This window comes from Oryctolagus cuniculus, chromosome 7, assembly GCF_964237555.1.
Source record: "Oryctolagus cuniculus chromosome 7, mOryCun1.1, whole genome shotgun sequence".
NCBI lineage: Eukaryota > Metazoa > Chordata > Mammalia > Lagomorpha > Leporidae > Oryctolagus > Oryctolagus cuniculus.
Window position 1 is genome coordinate 63,347,633 of NC_091438.1, and position 21,167 is coordinate 63,368,799.

General features: G+C 42.0%; 1 protein-coding gene across 1 annotated transcript; it reads right to left on the reverse strand.

Annotated features, from left to right (window-relative positions):
• Positions 1-353: 353 nt before the first annotated feature.
• Positions 354-2,998, reverse strand: PRMT6 (protein arginine methyltransferase 6). Its single transcript, XM_051856225.2, has one exon. The coding sequence runs from the start codon at positions 2,908-2,910 to the stop codon at positions 1,783-1,785; it is 1,128 nt and encodes a 375-aa protein (XP_051712185.1). The 5' UTR covers positions 2,911-2,998; the 3' UTR covers positions 354-1,782.
• Positions 2,999-21,167: the final 18,169 nt, after the last annotated feature.

The window sequence follows — 21,167 nt, forward strand, 5'->3', positions numbered from 1 at the left end:
GAGAATTCTATATCACTTTTATTTATAAAATACACAAAAAATCAGAATTTGGAAGAATGTTTTCACTTGCCATATAATGGGATTGCTGCATCGAGTTAAACAACAAATAAATCCACCAGAAATGTAGTAAAATCACACACATATTAAAGTTTTAATGGATGTCTGATTTATAATATCTATGATTCCAAAACAGAACTACTTTTACCTCCAGGTTAAAACAAGTCTTCCTAAGACCAGCATTTATACATGATGGTAACTATCCAATCATCAAAATGATGACAATTATAACTGCACTGCTTGCTATTATAAAATTGAAAATTTTGTCAAAGAAAGTCTCATTCAACACAACAAAATTTTAGCAAATTAGTTATATTATTTAAGTATTTTAATATGCAATGAACAAAAGAGCAAAATTACAATAAAGAAAATGTTGTAGAACTTAAGATCACCAATTTTTCACACTTGTTTTCTATTAGCATATAAAAGCTGTTAGTATGGCAAAACCCAAATATTAAGCGTAGTCAACTGCCCTGAAGCTGTATGCTGCAGGGGTTGTAACACATTTCTTAAGAACTGACAGCATCAATAAGGCGAAAGCATTATAACTCAGTACAGAACACTTACTTCATCTATAAAAATAGTGCGAATGTTGTTTTATTTGCCACAAGGATAAGGAGGGAAACATCAGTGAAGTAAATCTGATAACATGACTCACACTTCATTACAAGTGATTTTCCCAAATTCACAACTTTCACATTTGGCTGAGCTAAAAAGAAGAACAAAAACTAAAGAAGTCAATTTCACTAGATGAAAGTAGGCCAAATCACATGCTCCTTCTACATGAGAAAGTTTCAATGAGAATGAGTGCACTTTTCTAGCAGGAAAAATATTTTCCTTGATTTAGTGAACTAAATCATTTACTATGGTAATAAGTACTGGGTTAGATTCAGAAAGCTCCTCTGTCAGCAGGTTTCACAGGAATTACACAAATATTTTGGAACATACATGAAACAGTTTTGGTTGTCTTAACAGTGAAGACAAAAACTTTAAAAATCAATACTATTTGGCTGGTTTCAGATCCTTTTAAACTAAATAGACCTTCTCAATGTCTTATACCTGCTATAAAATTACATAAAGTCCATTTTATTTAATGGACTAATGTGTTCATCAACTTCAGCACCCCATGGAAGTAATAAGAATAATGAGAAGAGGGCCATTTAAACAGCTTCCTCATCTTTTCTTCATTACCAGTAGTCGTTTATTTAAAAAAATAATGAGGAACAAGGATCATAGCCTAGAGGCACCCAGGAAAAGGGGGAATTCAGAGACAGAAATATGGCTCTAGAGATATTAAAGTGACAATGAAAGTTTCACTAAACTTTTTCACCTTTCTGTGAGGTGTCAGGCGTGTGCATGGACCCTTCATAAACTGCCGTTTCATTCGTGTATTTGCTTTTCCTGTGAAACAAAAGAAATGGAAACCCAAATGCTCGGTACCACATGCTTTTGAGGCTTAAACGCCCATTAACAAGCATGGTGTATCTCTTGGTTGAAGGGTGGGGAGGGGACCACTTTGTAGAAAAAAAAAAAAGGAACACAGTTAGAAGAAATCTCCTCAAACGGAGACTGAAGTCAGGTTCCTGCCCCAGCAGCCCTGAGGGAAAAGGGAGCAGACTTTGCCCCCTACTTGCACGTGGGATCGCCCTTTCTCCTCCAACCTCCCTACACCTCTCCCACTCAGGTCAGGCCGCCTTGGGAGGTCGCTGGGAGAAAACGCGGCGCTCAGTCCTCCATGGCAAAGTCTTTGGTCTTTTCCTCCTGGTCCCCCACTTTGTAGCGCAGCAGCACGCGCAGGCGGCGGGGGTTGTCCCGGGAGGGCAGCAGAGTGATCTCTCCAGAAATGTCCGTGTCTTGCTCCACTGGCACCGGCTCGTTCAAGTAGAGGAGCGCCTGCTTCCAGTGTGTGGCCGGGTGAAAAGGCGAGGTGGACAGCACCAGGGGTTTCTCCGAGTCCCCTCCAGGAAAGGTCACCTGGAACCAGATGGCAAAGCCGTGCAGGGGCGCCGAACCGTAGCTGCTGCAGCGGAAGCGCCCGCCCACGCCAGCCTCCAGCTCCTGCTCCAGGCCGGCGCGGGCCAGCTCAAGCTGAGCAAAGCGCTGCGGCCGGGCCAGCACATCCTCGCCGGACAGGCCCTGCACCACGATCTCCGAGTGGCCCATGAGGCAGCGCGTGGCGAAGCTCTCCAGGCAGCTCATGTCCACGCCATAGTGCTGCTTCACCTGGCTCCAGAAGCCCAGGCGCCATTCCAGCATCTGGTCGCTGATGGGGGCTACGAAGAGCTCGGCGGAGGCCGGCAGGAGAAGCCCGCCCTCCTTCAGCCACTTGGTCCGCGCGTGCAGCACGGAGCTCAGCATGGACTCGTGCAGGAGTCCGTAGCCCATCCATTCGCTTACGATGGCATCCACTTGCTCTGGCAGCTCCACCGTCTCCACGGGCCCCGGCAGGACGAGCACCCGGTCCTCCAGCCCGTTGAGCCGCACCACCTCGCGGGCCTGTTGCCAGATGGCGCTGGCCTCCACCGCGTACACGCGCCGAGCCCCGGCCTGGGCACAGAAGACGCTGAGAATGCCGGTGCCCGCGCCCACATCCAGCACCGTCTTGCCTCGCAGCGCTGCCCAGTTCCGCAGGATCCCCAGGCGGTAGGCGTCCGTGCGGACGCGATCGGCGATCATCTCCTCGTGGACCGACACATCCGAGTAGCACTCGTAGTACAGCTGGTCCCGCTCCCGCTTAGTCCTCCGGGGTCGCGGCACGCCAGCCTCCAGCGCTCCACCATCTTCCTCCTCGGCTCCCTCCCCTCCTTCCCCGCCGCCCCCCGACTCATGCTTTCTCTTCTTAGGTTGCGACATCTTGGCCGCTCCGGCCGGCTCCCGGCGGGCGTTGCGCGGTCGGACGCGGGCTCCAGGAAACTGGGGCTTCTGGGACTTGTAGTGTGCGCTCGCGCTTCCTACTTCCTGCGGGGTCGCCAGGCGCGCGCCTACGGAAGACTCCTGGCCTCACCTCTCTGGCCCGGCTCCCTTGGTGTCCCGGCAACCCTTGCCGGCTCACCACACCCACGTTCTGTGTTTCCTCCACGGCTGCGTCTCCGCTCGCCGTGCTCTGGTTTTCCCTCCCTTCCTGAGGTAGACACGCCCAAATAAGACGACAGCTCCACTTTGCTCAACTTTTTGTTCCACCCAGTTATCAGGGCAGCGCGGGACTCACACTGCCTTACCTAGACGGGGGTAATCTAAAAGCCCAACAGGCCGTGAGGTTTAGGAATCAACGCTACACATTGCTGGGTTTGCAGTGTAGTTAGGGTACAAAGAAGGTGGAACAGGGCAAAATAAAACCTAACAGGATAAAACCTTAGTTCTGGTCCTAGTGTGACCACTATAATTGAGTGATTTGAGGTAAGTAGCATAACTTTTCTGGCCTTCAGTTACCATTCACTCCATCAGCAAAAAGGAGTCTTCATTGCAGTTGGAGAAATTAAGTTTCTGGTGTCTATTTCAGAGGAATAGTTCCTTTTTTTTTTTCTTAAACTTTTATTTAATGAATATAAATTTCCAAAGTACAGCTTATGGATTACAATGGCTTCCCCCCCATAACGTCCCTCCCACCCGCAACCCTCCCCTTTCCCACTCCGTCTCCCCTTCCATTCACATCAAGATTCATTTTCGATTCTCTTTATATACAGAAGATCAGTTTAGCATACATTAAGTAAAGATTTCAACAGTTTGCTCCCACACAGAAACATAAAGTGAAAAATACTTTTGCTCTGTTGTCCTGCTCTTGTTGGTTCTGTGGCTCTCAGAAAATCCTTTGAGGATGTAGATTAAAGAATGTTTTAAGAGCAACAGTGGCATGATACAGTCAAACCAGCTGCTAGATGTATTCTGGTAAACAATCATAATTCTTTTGTCCCAGAAATACTGGGATCCTCTATTCTTCTTGATGGCTTTTCCACTGTGACTCATTTTTTGATTTTTTTGTCTCCCTGTCTGGGCAAGGCTGGTGTTCACCTCTTTTATTTTTCTTTTGTTCAACTCTCACCTGTGAATCTGTTCCCTTTAGGTTGTTCATAATGTCCATAATGTTTTTTTAGTGTGTGATGCCTACGTTCTTAACAATGAGAATTACATTTGGCCCCAGCTTAAAATCACACAGAAGAAACTTCTATTTCCTTATGGTCTCAAAACATGTCCATTAAACTCATGGGCGTATATTACTTTCCTGGGGAGAAAGTTCCTTCACCCCATCTCTTACCTTTCATGGATGGAACAGGTTTATTGATGTGGTATCCTTAGCTGTACTTCTAATTCATGACTCAATCTCGAATGCTCATTGGAGTCCTCTAATGAGTTTTTAAAATGTACCTTATGCGTGAGTCCACCTTAGACCAATTAAATCAGATTTACTCAGTGGAACCTGGGCATCTTGTTTTTAAAAGTTCCTCAAGGGGCTAATGTGCAATCAGAGTGAGAATTACTATTTGTTGCTAAAATAATCTTAGTTAAATTTTGCTTCATTATTTTCATTGGTTATGTTACATTTTCTTTTTCAGTGGTCTGGGCTCAATCACTACTAAAATATTTTAAAGAAGTTCTTTTCTCTTTTTGCACTGGTTTATTACCTCGTTTTAGGAAAATCAAGGCACATTATGAGGTATGGGGTTAGAGCTGTAGATGTGACCACTTCAGTATGTTATTTCAAGGCTGTTACTTAGTGTATACTCCTTTTCTTCCTTGTCCCAAAATGTCACTTTCTCCTTTTAACTGTGTTCACTCCTCCACCTAATTTTCAATTCACTTCCTTGTGGTCTCTTTAAAGAAAATTCTAAATATAAGTTTGTTGGTTCTAACTCCAAAATACATCATGAATCCATCTGCCTTTATCTGTTTTTACTGTCTGCACCCTAGTCTAGTTCTCCATCCTTTCTTCACTAGAAATGTGAATACCCTGAGGGACTGCCCAGTTTCTAATCACACCATATCTAATCCCTTCATGGAGCTGCAAGAATGTGTTTTTTAAAATCCAAATTGGATCATGTCATTGTCCAGGTAGCCTCCCATACTAGTTGAGGGAACAGTCTGGTAGTTTAAGTAATTTCCCATTTCATCTCATACCAATCTTCTCAACACCTACTTGTCTCCAGATAAACTGGTCTTCTAATGACATACTTATTTCCTGGGTCAGATCTGTATTTTTGCTCTTCCAGTACCTTAGCATTTCTTTTTAATGGCTTCTTTGCATCCTTCAGTTGTCAAATGTTGCCTTACGGGAAAGGCCTTACCTGGATACTTGGATATTTTCTAACCCAAAATATTATTTCCTTATGTACTTATTTTTTCTCTTTTCTATGCAATGTAAGCTTGAACTCCACCTCTCCCCCACCCCAGTATTGTAGTGTGTAGCCCTGGAACAGGGCCTGCGAAATACAAAATATTCCATAAGTAGTCCAGAATAGCAATGTAATTGTGCATCTGCAATAGTTATTCAGTATGACAGTGTGACTCTCATAAACCTTGAAGTACATTTACATATAGATTGAGTTAACATAGTTTCATAAATAAGTACTTTTATTTTCAAACATTCTTAATCCTTTTAAATAGCATAATGCTAAAGCCAAAACATCCCCTTAGCATAGGAGAAAACACCTATGGAACTTTCCATTCTTAGCTTTTGGCTAATGGAAAGAGAGAGTTCTCTACTGAGAACCATGGAGTGGTTTTAAGTAGGAAGTAGACCTAGATTTCAGTTTTTCCCTAAGCACTGCAGCTCAGCGTAAAACATCTGGATAGAAGAGTTGGGACTATGGTGGCAGAGAATTTTCATTTTGGTGGTCTACTTACCACATCCATTTAATGCTCAAATCTAGTGTTTTTCAAACAAATGGGTCTTGAAATTGATTTAGTACATCTTGGCCTTCATTTAAAAAGATGAAATAGATTAGAAAATATCATATATACTGAGTAAAGGTACTATTTACTGAAACTTGTTTCAGTTGAGTATTCTGTATGTATAATTCTTGCTTCAGATTACAGTTAAAAATTTGAAATACACAACTTATTTTTCTCCAAAAACACTGTGAATTTCTGTAGCTTTGCTTTGGGTGACCCTACTCTTTGTCCTTTTACTCATTTTTTAGTTAGTGCTTAAATGTTAACTATTTGTAGCTTTCTCAACTATTCTTTGGCCCTACAATGCTTATATATGTATGTAACTCTTCTTTTCACTTAGCCCACTGTATCACAATTATTTATATATTTGGCTTTCTCATGCCAGACTGGATATTTGAACATCAAGATTTTATATTTTTCGCACTTGTCTTGAGAACCTAGTGCATTCTGTTGGAATCTGTACTTTTTCCAAATTCTAGATTGTTTTTCCTGCATCTACTCAGGTTCATGATATGTTTTGTATGACTGGGAAAACTGTGATTGATTTTCTGTCTCACAAACATTCATTTGTTCAATAAACACTCTGTTTCTATTGGCACTAAATGTTATTCTATAAGCAGTGAACATATTTGTAAAGAAAAATACAAAAATTCTTAGCCCAGTACAGTTTACTTTTTTGTGTTAATATTATGTTATCTCTTATTTTTAGGCTTTCTTTGAAAAAAAAAAAGTGTATTTGAAAAGGAGAGAGAGAGAGATTGAGAGAGTGAGCCCTCCCATCTGCTGGTTCACTCCTCCACTGGCTGCAACAGCTAGGCTGGGCCAGACCAAAGCCAGGAGCCAGGAGCTCAGTTTGAGTCTCCCACATGGGTGGCAGGCACTCAAACACAGAGGCATTATCTGCTGCCTCACAGGATGAGCATTAGTAGGAAGCTCAGATCAGAAGCGGGACCAGAACTAGAAACCAGGCAATCAGATATGGAACAGATATGGAATCAGATATGGAAGTCTCATCTGATGTCTGAATCACTGCCCCAAACACCCACCCCTTTTTATGCTTTCTTGCTAACAGATTATTATACCCCCTTTAAATTGCAGCTCTCTCTTCTTTAGTATTGTATCTTGGATTTATTTTAAAGCCTAGTATAAAGATTAAAGATAGTTCCTTCAGGATTTCAAGAATTCATTGTAATTCTCCAAGTGTGGGTTGAGGAAGGGTAAAAGAGCAATGGCATGGAAAATGTTATAAAGATCCCTTTGATATGAGTATTCATTAAATGATGTAGTTCTTGCTATTCTGTAGTTATTAGGAAGCAGACAGCATAGAAAGAGTAGCTTCAGTTAAAACAATCCTTTATAAAAAATAAAGACAATGTGGTGATTTTTGTATTTAAACAAATTAGATCAAATTAAAAACCCTAGGTATATATTATTCCCTTGATGTGTATAGTACCTTTTGGTTCCATGGTGTATTGGCCCAACTGTTAAACTCAATGCTGAAACAGATGAATAACAAATTCATAGCTCCCTGCTGATGTTATCATGAGTGGATGTAATTCATTTAAAAAAATGTTTGTATTGAATTGTTTAGGTAATGACAATAGGGATATTGGTAACTCAATCCACAATTATAAATTCATTTTGTATTTATTGAGCTCTCAGGGCTTATTTATGACATTTTAACAATTTCTATTGTAATCAGGTCACCATAATGAAAATAGTACAGAATAACAATGTAAATTATAATATGGAAAAACTAATATACTATCAGTGCATCTTTGGAAATCAGCACTTATTCACCTTCTCTAGGCAAAAGAGTAAGGTCACTTAGTGAAAGCCAAGTATTAAGCCTAATGACTGTTAATCAGATCTTCATCTCTTTTTTTCTTTTGTGAAAATATGAGATATCAAAGAAAGATTGTCATTTATTTCTGTGAGATGCTTATTCTCACAGTAGTTTGCTGCTTAGATATTTTAAAGAGCATAAAAGTAATTATAGTAATGGTAGTCTTGTGGTCCTGACAGTGTTGCAACAGTGTAGCAACAGTATCAGCATCCCCTGGGAAATTGTGAGAATTACAGAATCTTGGACTCCACCCTGGGTCTAATGACTTAGGATCTCTTGGATTTTAGGATCTCTGCACTCTTTGTTTTATCAAACCTTTCAGGTGACTCTACTGCTGTGTAACAAATTAAGCAGCTTAAAATAATGCACTTTTATTTTTAATAACTCCTAAGTCATGGATCGGGGGCCCAAGCTGGCTTAAGTATGTCTTCTGTAAGACTGCAGTCAATATGTTGACCTTGAAGCTTACTTTTCTGGAGATCAGTGGTCTCTGCAAGCTCAAAGGATTGTTTGCAGAATTCAGTTCCTCCTAGTTGTAGCACTGAGGTTCCCTTTTTCTTAATTGTAGGATGGGAGCTGTTTTCAATTCTAAGTGGCTGGTGTCAGCTCCTTTCCATGTGTCACTCCCCCAGGCTGTCTCAGAGCATGCTCTTGTTCTAGATGGCTAGATGTCTTGGCATAAGAAAAGAATTTGAGACGTGAGAATGGCAGTAGGCACAATAACCAAGTTTAATGAAAAGACTACAACTGACAGACCAGACAGGCATCTCAGTAAAGGACTGAGAGTGAAGAACTGAGAGCCTCAGTTTGTTGCAGCAGATTAAGTTGCTGCCTGTGATGCGAGATCCCACATCATGGGCCCAGGGCAAGTTCCAGCTGCTTTGCTTCCAATCCAGCTTCCTGCTAGCGAAGGCAGCAAATGATGTCCTAAGTCCTTGTACCCCTGCACACTACGTGGGAAACCTGGATGAGTTCCTAGCTCCTAGTTTTGACTTGGCCCAACCCCAGCCTTGACTGTTGTGGCCATTTGGGGAGTGAATCAGTAGATGGAAGATCTCTGTCTCTTCCTCTCTATGTGTCACTCTAGCTTTCAAATCATTTAAGATTTTATTTGTTTAACTTGAAAGAGTTACAGAGAACGGAGAACAGAGAGAGAGAGAGAGAGAGAGAGAGAGAGAGAGAGAGAGTCTTCTATCCGCTGGTTTACTCCCCAATTGGCTGCAACGGCTGGAGCTATGCCAATCCGAAGCCAGGAGCCAGAACTTCCTCCGAATCTCCCATGCAGGTTCAGGGGCCCAAGGACTTGGGCCATCTTCTACTGCTTTCCCAGGCCATAGCGGAGAGCTGGATTGGAAGTGGAGCAGCTGTGACTCAAACTGGCGCTCATATGGGAAGCCAGCACTGCAGGCAGCTGCTTTACCCACTACGTCACAGCACCAGCCCCCAAATCATTCTATCTTTCAAATAAGTCAATTTTTTTTTTTTTTTATTGAAGAGCTGATGGCTTAGTTTGTACTCAGGCTGGAGTGTTTTAAGGTTATGGGGATGGCACACCATTTCTCCTCCCCACTTCCTCTTCTGGAATATTGGTCATGGAGGTCTTTGTGGATGTGGAACTCTTGAAATTCTTCCCAGGACTTTAACAACATCAGTGTTTTTGAATCTGATAGACACTCCTGGAGCAGGGCAGAGAAAAATGCCCCTAAACTGCCCTGGGGGAATTCTGGGACCTACCTCAAAAGGTTATCAATCATGGGCAAGACTTTCTCTGTTTAAATGCTGGTCTGCTTCCAAAGTGAGCTTCTATGTCTTCCCTTATTCAGCTGCACAGAAGTCTCACTTTTGTTCTTTAACCCCTATCTCACAGAAAGGTTAATGTCTAGCTTCCTACCAACCAATGTGGCTTCCTCAAGGTTAGCAGGAGAGCTTTTTGATCTCAACATAGGCTCTAATCTAAGTCAGCTTCCCCCACCAAGAATAATCTGCCTTCTGATTAATCAAGAATGAGCTGATTTAGGGTCTCAATTATGTATGTAAACTAATATATTCAGTAGGAGAAATGGCTCAGGGTAAAGAAAGAAAGGGTATGTCCTCACTGAATTTTTGGTAAGCTTCAATTATCTGCAGTTTGTCTATGCCTCAGAGAAATAGGAGGTGATTCCTGGCATGTGGAGATGACTGAACCAAATAGATAAAAATCAAAGGTTTGAGCAAGCTACATATAACATCTGAACAGGAGATTTTAATGCAGCCAGCTGCATAATGTGCCTCTTTCTTCCTTGAGTTTCTGAACTCTGCCTTGTGAAAAGCTTGCCTCAAATAATGGCTACTTTTGTAGCGTGGGTGCCAGAAGCTAGGTTTGCTGGAAGGAAGACAAGAGGCATTGAGCGCCAGTGAACCCAGTTAATTATAATGAATGGTAGATCTCATGTGATGGATGCAAGATGAAAACATTCATTTTGTGAGCACTGAGAAATTTATATTGTTAATATAGCAAAAACAAACCTATGGGGCTGGTATTGTAGTTTGATATGGGACCAATCAGGGAGATAGAATTAGGCTTATGAGTGGGAGGCCACACGTCCCCTGCCCCCTGTGTGATCTCACCTGTATCCACCCACCTGTCAATCAGATTACTCTTTTGGAAGTGGTTAAGTGCTGCGTGTGTCTCGGGGAGTCTGGCCAGCAGACTCAACCCAGGGCCCGCGACGACGGTTTCTCCGGCGAGAATAAAACGAACGACGCTTATCGGTCTTCAGTAGACTTTTTATTAGAGAAAGTAGACGTGACAGAGGTAGAAAGGAAGGAGGAAAGGAGAGGAGAGAGAGCTTCCTCCTTACACCCGCGGCTTATATACAAAATGTGACCAATCAGAAGCAAGCTAGAGTCCATGTATCAGGCACACCAATCCGGTCTCTGTTCACGTGAAGGGCATGCGTCCTTCGGCCAATCAGGTGAGGTGTCACGCAGCAGGCAGGCAGGCAGACTCGCTGCGGGGGTCCTGGCGCCATTTTGTTGTTTATCGCGACCTCGATCCCTCCGCCTCCAGAGAGCCCTGCCCGTTGGAAAGCCCCGGTCAAAACTGAAACTAAAAACCTCCGCCTAGCAATGCCACCGGGGACTATTCCCCAACAGTTAAGAGGCTGGAGATGGCCGGCGCCCCGGCTCACTAGGCTAATCCTCCACCTAGCGGCGCCAGCACACCGGGTTCTAGTCCCGGTCAGGGCGCCGGATTCTGTCCCGGTTGCTCCTCTTCCAGACCAGCTCTCTGCTGTGGCCAGGAGTGCAGAGGATGGCCCAAGTACTTGGGCCCTGCACCCCATGGGAGACCAGGAGAAGCACCTGGCTCCTGCCATCGGATCAGCGCAGTGTGCCGGCTACAGTGCACCAGCTGTGGCGGCCATTGGAGGGTGAACCAATGGCAAAGGAAGACCTTTCTCTCTGTCTCTCTCTCTCTCTCTGTCCACTCTGCCTGTCAAAAAAAAAAAAAAAATTAAATTAAAAAGAGGCTGGAGATAGCTGAGCTGACCCCGATTTGCCTCTTTGCTTGCCTGCCCTCTTGCTGCTCTCCTGCCCATGCACATTCTCGCAGCTTTTGGCCTGCTCCCTGGGGGAGGCTGGTATGGAATTCCCCATTTACTCTTTCTGACCCACTTTCCCTTAATGAGGCCCTCATATTCCTGTGTCTTTCTCTCACTTTCCACATAAATTTTGAACTTTACCAGGTTGTCTGACTTGTTTGGGCTGGTGCTTAGAATTCTTATCTAAGTTAATGGCAAGAACCCGAAATATTAAATTTTTGCTTAAGATAAACCATAACAGTGTATTGGGTAAAGCCACCACCTGCATCACCAGCATCTCATGTGAACACTGGTTCATGTTCTGGCTACTCCACTTCTGATTCAGCTTCCTGCTAATGGCCTGGGAAAAGCAGCAGAAGATGGTCTAAGTGTTTGGGCCCCTGCTGCCTGGCTCCTAGCTTCAGTCTTGCACAGCCACTGCTGTTGTGGGACCACCTGGGTAATGAACCAGCTGCTGGAAGATCTCTCGCTGTCTCCCTCTCTCTCTGAAACTCTTTCAAAATAAAAAATAAATAAATCTTTAAAAAAAAATCTGATTAATACAAATATACTTACAGGGTGAATTATCATTCTAGAAACACTATGCAGGTCAACACATAAAACATTACCAGCACCAGTCTTCCCTGTGTCTCTCTACAATGTACTTTTTCTCTTTCCCAAGGGTAAGCATCCTAATAATACCATAAGAGTTTCCACAATGTCACTTTTGAACTTCAAGTACATGTAATTGAGTGTGTATTGCCCCGAAAAAGCCTGCAGGGCATTCAAGAGAAACACCTAGTGAGATTTCTCTGAGGTGTGGAGCGGTAGAGCTTTTCACCTTGTTTTAGACATTTGGAGCAACCTTGAGCAAGCTTTGTTCTATTTATTTATTTAATTAATTTATTTGAAAGAGTTACAAAGAGAAGTAGAGCCAGAGAGTGGTCTTCCATCTGCTGGTTCAATCCCCAAATGACTGCAACAGCCAGAGCTGCGCCGATCTGAAGCCAGAAGCCAGGAGCTTCTTCTGTGTCTCCCACATGGGTGGGACTTGGGCCATCTTCTACTGCTTTCCCAGGCCATAGCAGAGAGCTAGATCAGAAGTGGAGCAGCTGGAACTTGAACCAGCGCCTATATGGGATGTCGACACTGCAGGCTGGAGCTTTAACTTGTTACTCTGCAGCACTGGCCCCAGCTTTGTTCTTTATACATTCCTTATTACATTCCCAGAAATGCCTGTCTTAAAATTAATCAGTAGCCCTGTTCTTTCCACTGGGATCTCACTCACAGAGATCTTTTGCCAGAGTGTCTTGGCTTTCCATGCCTGAAATACTCTCATGGGCTTTTCAGCCAGATCCGAATCCTTTAGGGCTGATTCTGAGGCCAGAGTGCTTTTTAGGACATCTGCCATTCTATGAGTCTGCTGAGTGTCTCACTTCCCATGTTGGATCACTCTCCCCTTTATTTATTCTATCGGTTAGTGTTAGCAGGTACTAGACTTGTTTATGTGCTCCCTTTGACTCTTAGTCCTTTCATTATGATCAATTGTGAACTGAAATTGATCACTTGGACTAGTGAGATGGCATTGGTACATGCCACCTTGATGGGATTGAATTGGAATCCCCTGGTATGTTTCTAACTCTACCATTTGGGGCAAGTCAGCTTGAGCATGTCCCAAATTATACATCTCTTCCCTCTCTTATTCCCACTCTTATGTTTAACAGGGATCACATTTCAGTTAATTTTCAACACTTAAGAATAACTGTGTATTAATTACAGAATTAAACCAGTCATATTAAGTAGAACAGACAAAAAAACTACTAAGAGGGATAATGTATTAAGTTGTTCATTAACAGTCAGGGCTATGCTGATCAAGTCACCATTTCCCATAGTGTCCATTTCACTTCAGGAGATTTCCTTTTTGGTGTTCAGTCAGTTGTCACCGATCAGGGAGAACATATGGTATTTGTCCCTTTGGGATTGGCTTATTTCACTCAGCATGATGTGTTCCAGATTCCTCCATTTTGTTGCAAATGACTGGATTTCGTTGTTTCTTACTGCGGTATAGTATTCTAAAGAGTACATATCCCATAATTTCTTTATCCAGTCTACCGTTGATGGGCATTTAGGTTGGTTCCAGGTCTTAGCTATTGTGAATTAAGCTGCAATAAACATTAGGGTGCAGACCGATCCCAGTGGAAAGAACAGGTCTTCAAAGAAGGAGGTACCTTTCTCTGAAGGGAAGAGAGAACCTCCACTTTGAATATGACCTTGTCTAAACAAGATAAGAGTCGGAGAACTCAGAGGGCTTCCATAGCCTTGGAAACTCATGACTGGAGCATAGGGAGATTACTGATGCCATAGACAGGAGTGTCAATTGGTAAAGTCAACAACAGGAGTCACTGTGCACTTACTCCTCATGTAGGATCTCTGTCCTTAATGTGCTGTGCATTGAGATTTAATGCTATAATGAGTACTCAAACAATATATTTCACTTTGTGTTTCTATGGTGGTGCAAACTGTTGAAATCTTTACTTAATGTATACTAAACTGATCCTCTGTAAAAAAAAAAAAAAAAAGAAATTATCAACTCCCAACTTGACTCTCACTGGGATTAAACATGACAATAGGTCTGATCTGATTTCATCATCATTTAAAAAAAATCATCTATTATTTTTCACTTTACGTTTCTGTGTGGGAGCAAACTGTTGAAATCCTTACTTAATGTATACTAAGCTGATCTTCTGTATATTAAGATAATTGAAAATGAATCTTGATGTGAATGGAAGGGGAGAGGGAGTGGGAAAGGGGAGGGTTGTGGGTGGGAGGGACGGTATGGGGGGGAAGCCATTGTAATCCATAAATCGTACTTTGGAAATTTATATTCATTAAATAAATGTTAAAAAAGAATTAAAAAGACAACAATTAAAATGAACAGCCAAAAAAATTAATCAGTAGCCTTATTTTCAATAGCCTCTTTTTATAGGGCCTCCCTGTCTCTAAACGTAGTTTTTAGCTAATCATGTTAGTGAAAAGCCATGTGTTTGGGCCAAGTCAATGTATCCTCACTGTATGAGACATAAATTTCACCACTTCGGAGCACTTCCCATGATTTGTTGCGAGCTGCTAGGCTTGTGTCTCCTGGACCTAGACCACCTGTATTCTGCCCTGAATAAACCTTGTATTTACTTTTTTGAGGATCCTATTTCTTTCCATTGACAGAGCACACAGTATGTGTTCCCTTGCAGAAAGCATAATTTCTATTGCTTATGATTATGGTATTGAGATTCATCTATATGACTTTGTGAAATAATAAGCTGTTTTAACTTTCAGTCCTTTGTTTTATTTAAAATTATGACCATAGTACAATTTATTTAACCAGATCTTTTTAGATGAAAATAATCATTACCACCAGGAATTTTATGTTTTGTTCCTATATAGTTCTAACTTTTAATATTTTCTATTATATGTAAGTAATTTAATTTTATTGCCATATTATATAAATGCCTAATGATATCTATTTTTTTATATGCTGGGCATTGCCTAAATGTTTCATGTACTTCACTCATTTTTTCATTCAGTATTGAATGAATGCCTGATTCCCTGTAGGCACCAAAGGTATAGAGTTAAATAAAGCAGACAAAAAACTTATGTAACTTACATTTTAGGAAATGATCTTATATTAGGATTCTCCAGAAAGATGGAATCAATAAGATATACCTGTGGTGCATAACTTAGTATAATTAGAGTTAGAATTTTTCAACTTTATGGTAGTGTGAAAATGATGTATATTTGGTAAAAACCACTCTTGGAATTTTGAATGTTGACATTTTCCCATAATGTTGACACGCCCTGTGGTGCTCTCTCAGAATGAGGTCACTGGCATAAGTGACTGGTACTACACAGTGTCATGTGCTGCTAAGCCACGGTGTTCATTAGGCTATGTGTATTTTTTTTTTAAGATTTATTTATTTGAAAGGCAGAGTAACAGAGAGAGAAGGAGACAAATACACACAGAGAGAGGGAGGGAGAGAGAGAACGGACCACTGGATCACTCCCCAAGTGGTTGCAATGACCAGGCTGAAGCTAGGAGCCAGGGGTTTCATCTGGGTATCCCATGTGGTTACAGGGTCTTAAATACTTGGGCCTTCTTCCACTGCTTTTCCCAGGTGCATTAGCAGGGACCTGGATTGGAAATGGAGAACCTGGGACTTAAACCTGTGCCTATATAGAATGCTAGCATTGCAGGTGGTGTCTGTCGCTCCCCCTATTCATGGAGGAATGACACTAAACCCTGCCTAGGCTTCATATCCGAGTCACGGCACCATTATGTCGCTCCCCCTCTTCGTGGAGGAACGACACAGGACCCTGCGCTGTTCTTTCGTCTGCTCGGCCCTCCCCGGGTTTGCTGCTGGTTCTTCCCGGGTTGGCTACCATCCCTTCCACCTCCGTGGAAGGGCGGTTCCCCCTGCCACTTTTCCCACTTCCGCGGGGGAGCGGCACACCGACAGCCGGCTCTCTCGGGGGCTGCTCAGGTGTTCCTCTTAGATGTTCCCTGGTGCATGTTGTCTCTCTCCTCCTTTATAGTCCTCTTCCACCAATCCCAACTCTGCTACCCACACACCGAGTACGCTGCTCTCCTGCAATCAGGAGCAGGTCCTGCTGTTTATTGGTTGAACTGGAGGCAGCTGTGTAGAAGCTGTTTCTCCCTTCTCAGCACCATATTGTGGGAGAACAGATGCATAGAATAAGTCTTAATTCCAGTAACTTAGTCTAGTCCGAGTTGCTCCCCACAGTGTCTTACCCTTTGTGCCACAATAGCAGCCCGATGTTATATGCATTAAATGCACTTTCAACTTTTGATGGCTTTATTTATTATAAATCCTGTCAATATGAATTTTTAGATGGATGGGTGGATCCATAGATGAAGGAAAGTTTTTAGATGAGTTGGTTTGCATGATTATGAAGATTAAGAAATTTCAAGACAGGCTGTCTGCAAGCTGGAGAACTTGAGGTGCCAGGAGTGTGGTTCAGTAAAAATCTGAAACCATCAGAACCAGGGAAGCTGATGGTATAATTCTCAGTCTAAAGTGGAAGCTTTGAGAATCAGGGACCACTATTGTTTCCATTCCAAGATTGCAGAGCCAGGAGTTCTGACGTCCAAGGTTATGAGAAGAAGAGTATACCAGCTGCAGAAAAGAGAAAGTGAGAATGAAAATGAGAATGAGAAAATCCTTCTTTGTCCTCTTTTATTCTGTCTAACTCCCTAGCCGATTGGATGCTGCTACTACATTGAGGGAGTATCTTTTCCATGTAAAATTAGCAATACCTAAATACTGATATAAAGTCAATATATATTATGTTGCATGATAAAGGCATATAGAGGAATTAAAACAAAGATATTTGCTTAATATATATTACAAATGTGAAAGTTGTCTTAATCAAAATGAGTCAATGTATCAACACTGATAGAAATAAATAACACTGGAAGGGGGATTGGTCATGAAGGGGAGGTTCTTAATGCATGATTGTCTGATAGTAACTATCATAAAAGACTCTGCTAGAACATCAAGCTTTCACTAAGGCCACCAGACCTTATATACAAAGTATACTACAAGTTGCCTAGCAACTGTTCAACCTTGGACTAGCATCACCCTGGTCATTAATCATTGTAGCCAAAGATAATTGTTTAAAATACCTGATTAAATTGTCCTCATTTTTGTCTTAAAAAAGTCCTTTCCTCAACTTTTTAAATTTGCCCATAGTTTACTATGACATGCTATTCTACTATTCCCAAATGAATATTATTCTTTAGAGAATCTATATTATTTTTGATTTACAATGTATACATACACAGAAATAGATTCTTCACAAAATAGAGAGAAAATATCCAGGACTGTTACAGTTGCCATTTATGTAGGTAATCCTGTGATTTTAACTTGTATTTATAAATTCTCTCCTCTAATATACATTATGTATTTCCTTTGCCTTCACCAAGTACCTCAGCTGGTCATGATTCTTTAGATGAATGAATAAAGAATGACATGGTTTTGGCAGAATGACTGAAACCTTCATTCCTGAAGGTCTGTGTCATTTGTGGTTCTACCCGGATTGGATTATTATGATTTCCCATTGACCCTAATCACTGGGCATGGTAATAATAATAAGAAATGCCCTCTGAAATCTCCTATATTCCACACCTGCTCTTTCCTCCATTATTATTATTATTATTTGACAGATGAGTTAGACAGTGAGAGAGAGAGACAGAGAGAAAGGTCTTCCTTCCTTTGGTTCACTCCCCAGATGGCCTCCACGGCTGGTGCTGCACTGATCCGAAGCCAGGAGCCAGGTGCTTCCTCCTGGTCTCCCATGCGGGTGCAGGGGCCCAAGCATTTGGGCCATCCTCCACTGTCTTCCTTGGCCACAGCGGAGAGCTGGACTGGAGGAGGAGCAGCCAGGACTAGAACCAGTGCCCATATGGGATGCCGGCGCTGCAGGCAGAGGATCAACTAAGTGAGCCACGGCGCCGGCCCCTCCTCCGTTATTAAGTAGTAGTTCAGTTTCCACTTGGAAGTATGAGTAATCAGCTGTGACATTACTCCTTTCTTAATCTGTTGACTTAGAAGCACAAGAAGCCCAAAGTGACTGGGTGGTGGCCTTAATTTCCAGTTCAATGCAAACATTGTGTTTCCTAGTGCCAGCACACCTCCTCTTCAATTAAAGCCTCCAGGCCAACAGAGCATACAGTCTTGGGAATATGTACAAATTTTGCTAATGGGTTACTAGGGATAATCGTGAGTGGTGCCACTCTTGTTTTCTCCCTGTCAATTCTAGTCCCATGGATCCTGGCTATGGGAAAACAGTACTGTGTATCTAAGACTAATCTAGAACACATACAACCTTCCCAAGAATCTTTCCTGATATCCCCTCAAAGACAAAAATCATATGTTTTCCCTAATCTGTGGTAACTAATAGAATAGCAAAAATGTGATGTATAGGAGTAAAATTGACATTTTGAGCTTGATATTGCTTACAGCCCTTGTCTCTACTGTTGAGGAATAGTGTTTTTTTCTTCATACTATTTGTTGAACTCATTATATAGTGTAGGATTACTTTTATGAGTATAAACTAAACTGAAAGTAGGTCATTGTAAAAATTAAGAGAGCATACAGGAGAGGAAGGAGGAGGAAATGTGGAAGCATGGGAGGGAAGGAGAGAGGGTAAGGTTGGAAGTATCACTGTGTTCCTAAATCTGTATATATTAAATTTCTATACCTTAAATAAAATTTAAAAAAGAATCTTTCCCCAACCTGGCAAAATATTGTCATCTAGATAGCACTGTGACTCTTATCAAAAGGTTGTTTTATGATTCTATCATGTCAACTGTTTCAAGATGATAAAGAATATGGTAAGAGCAGTGAGTTGTATGAGCATGAAACCATTGTTTCATTTCTTTGGTTGTGAGAAGAGTTATTAGAGGCAATGCTGTGTAGAATTCCTAGATGGTGGATAAAGGAGTCTATAAATATGTAGATGGCAGTTTCAATAGAAGCAGTTAATAGAGAAAACAAATACATATACAGAGTGTCTGTTCAAGTAAGAACAAAATATTGCCCCTTTCCTGATGGAAGGATTTCAATGTAATCAACCTGCTGTTAATAGTGGCTGGTTACCTTGGAGAATGGTGCCATATTTGGGGCTCAGTGTTGGTCTATATTGTTCTGAGACTGAATACTTAGAGGTGGCCATAGCCAAGTCAGTCTTAGTGAGTGGACGTTCATGTTGCTGAACCCATGCATATTCTGTCCTGCTGCCAACATGACCACTTTGTTCATGGGCCCATTCGATGATAATGGATGACTGATGGAAGAGTCTGACTGGTATCCACAGAATTGAATCATCCTATTCACCTGATCATTAATGTTCTCCTCTACAAAGTTCTATCCACATATTTCCCCACATTTCTTTTACACCAAGTTTCCAGTCAACTTTCTTCCAAGTCCCTTGCCAACCTGCCAAATCATTGCTTATTTCCTGTGAAACAGTAAATAATCGTGCTATTTCTCCTTCCAAGCAATGGATGCAACTAGATACACTGCCTAATATTCTGTGTATTGATGATATTTCTTTTTGCCACTGTCCTTCAGAAATTTCCAAGTAAGGATATGTAAGCTATATCTTTCTACTTTCAAATGCTGCCTTCATATTGTATAGAACTATTTTTAAATTAGGCTCTAGTCTTTTCTTCCTCTGCCAACTGATCATAGGATAATCTTTGTGAGGCTATAGGTATGGGTTGAGAGAGAGAGAAAATTAATGTAACAGGTGTAGGAGCCATGGGCATTTGGGATACTTCTGGTAACTTACTAATGCTCTTAGGACCAGCATGTGATCAGGTATATACCACTTCCAATTGATGATGAAGTGCTACAATATATGCCCAAATTTATGTCTCAGTGGCTCTGATAGCATCCAGTTCATAATAGTTCAGGTTACATGGTAACTGGCTGGCCCATGGATAAATGTTCACTTTCTACAAAGGTACAAGTAGCAAGTCAAGAGCTACCTCTCAAAAGGAGAGTAGTTTTCTGTGATGATGGTAGAGACTTGCTCCAAAATTCCAGTCCTATCTGAAATATGTACGTTCTGACTCCTAATCTGTTTTGATGGAGTTTGTATTTTAAAAAATAATATCTAGCTTTGCTAGTCTATTTTCCCACTTGAGACTTGAATTTTTAGCATTTGACTGGCACTCTTAACTTCCTAGCAGAATATGGCTACTCAGCATTCAGGAAGATACAACTGGTCTGTAAGGTAATAAACTGTTTGGGGCTCATCCTCACCTCTGGGGAACAGAAACTGATTCCCAGAAAGATTACAATTCATGTAGTAGATTCATGTTCCTACAACCTTAAGCAACTCCAAATAACTGGTTAAGTATCCCTAGGTATAGGAAAATAGCAAACCTCCTGTATCAGGCTCTCAAGAGCTAGCTAGAGCAAGGCCCTCCTCCTTTGAGAAAAAGCAAAACATAGCCTTCATCTAGTGAACAGCTGCCATGATTAGGGCCCCTATGCTAGGGTTGTTAAATCCAGTCCTTCATAACAGGCAGGCCCAAGGGTGCATCCATGTCATTGTCCAAAGCTGGTTTTTTTTATTTTTTTATTTTTTTGGAGGGCATGTCAATCAAACTGGACAAGAACAAAACCATGTCCGTCATTTCTTGGGTATGGCCAGATGACTCCAGGACCAGTATGTATAACTCTGGAATATTTGGCCTAACATCTTGTCATAGAAATCCTGATGGGGCTGCCTGCTGCTCATATATGTGCCAGTCCCAGTCCCAGTGACTCCATTTCCAATCTAGCTCCCTGCTAATGCACTAGGAAAGCAGCATAAGAGGACCCAAGTCTTTGGGCCCCTGCATCCATGTGGGAGACCTGGATGAAGTTCCTGGTTCCTGGCTTCTTTCTGGTCCAGCCATGGCTGTTGTGGCCATCTGGGGAGTGAAGCAGCACATGGAAGATCTCTCTCTCCCCCTTTCCCTCTCTATGTAACTCTGCCTTTCAAATAAATAAAATAAGTCTTAAATAAAGGGAAATCAATCCTGGCTATTGCCTCTCCTTGGTCCTATACCTTCCATATTTTTGTTACTTCTCTTTGGACCATATGTCTTTGATGCTCTGGTCTGTGTTGTCTAACAGAGTACAAACCATCCAGCTCCAGAGCTTCCAGCTTATTGCTTCAGATAATATGACCAGTCCTCTGGACAGTGAAAAGCAATCATTTTTGAACACTGTAGGACAGATAGCAAGAGA

What these genes read in the sequence shown, in the direction of transcription:
- PRMT6 (XM_051856225.2), bottom strand. Translation starts at nt 2,910, where the DNA reads ATGTCGCAACCTAAGAAGAGAAAGCATGAGTCGGGGGGCGGCGGGGAA.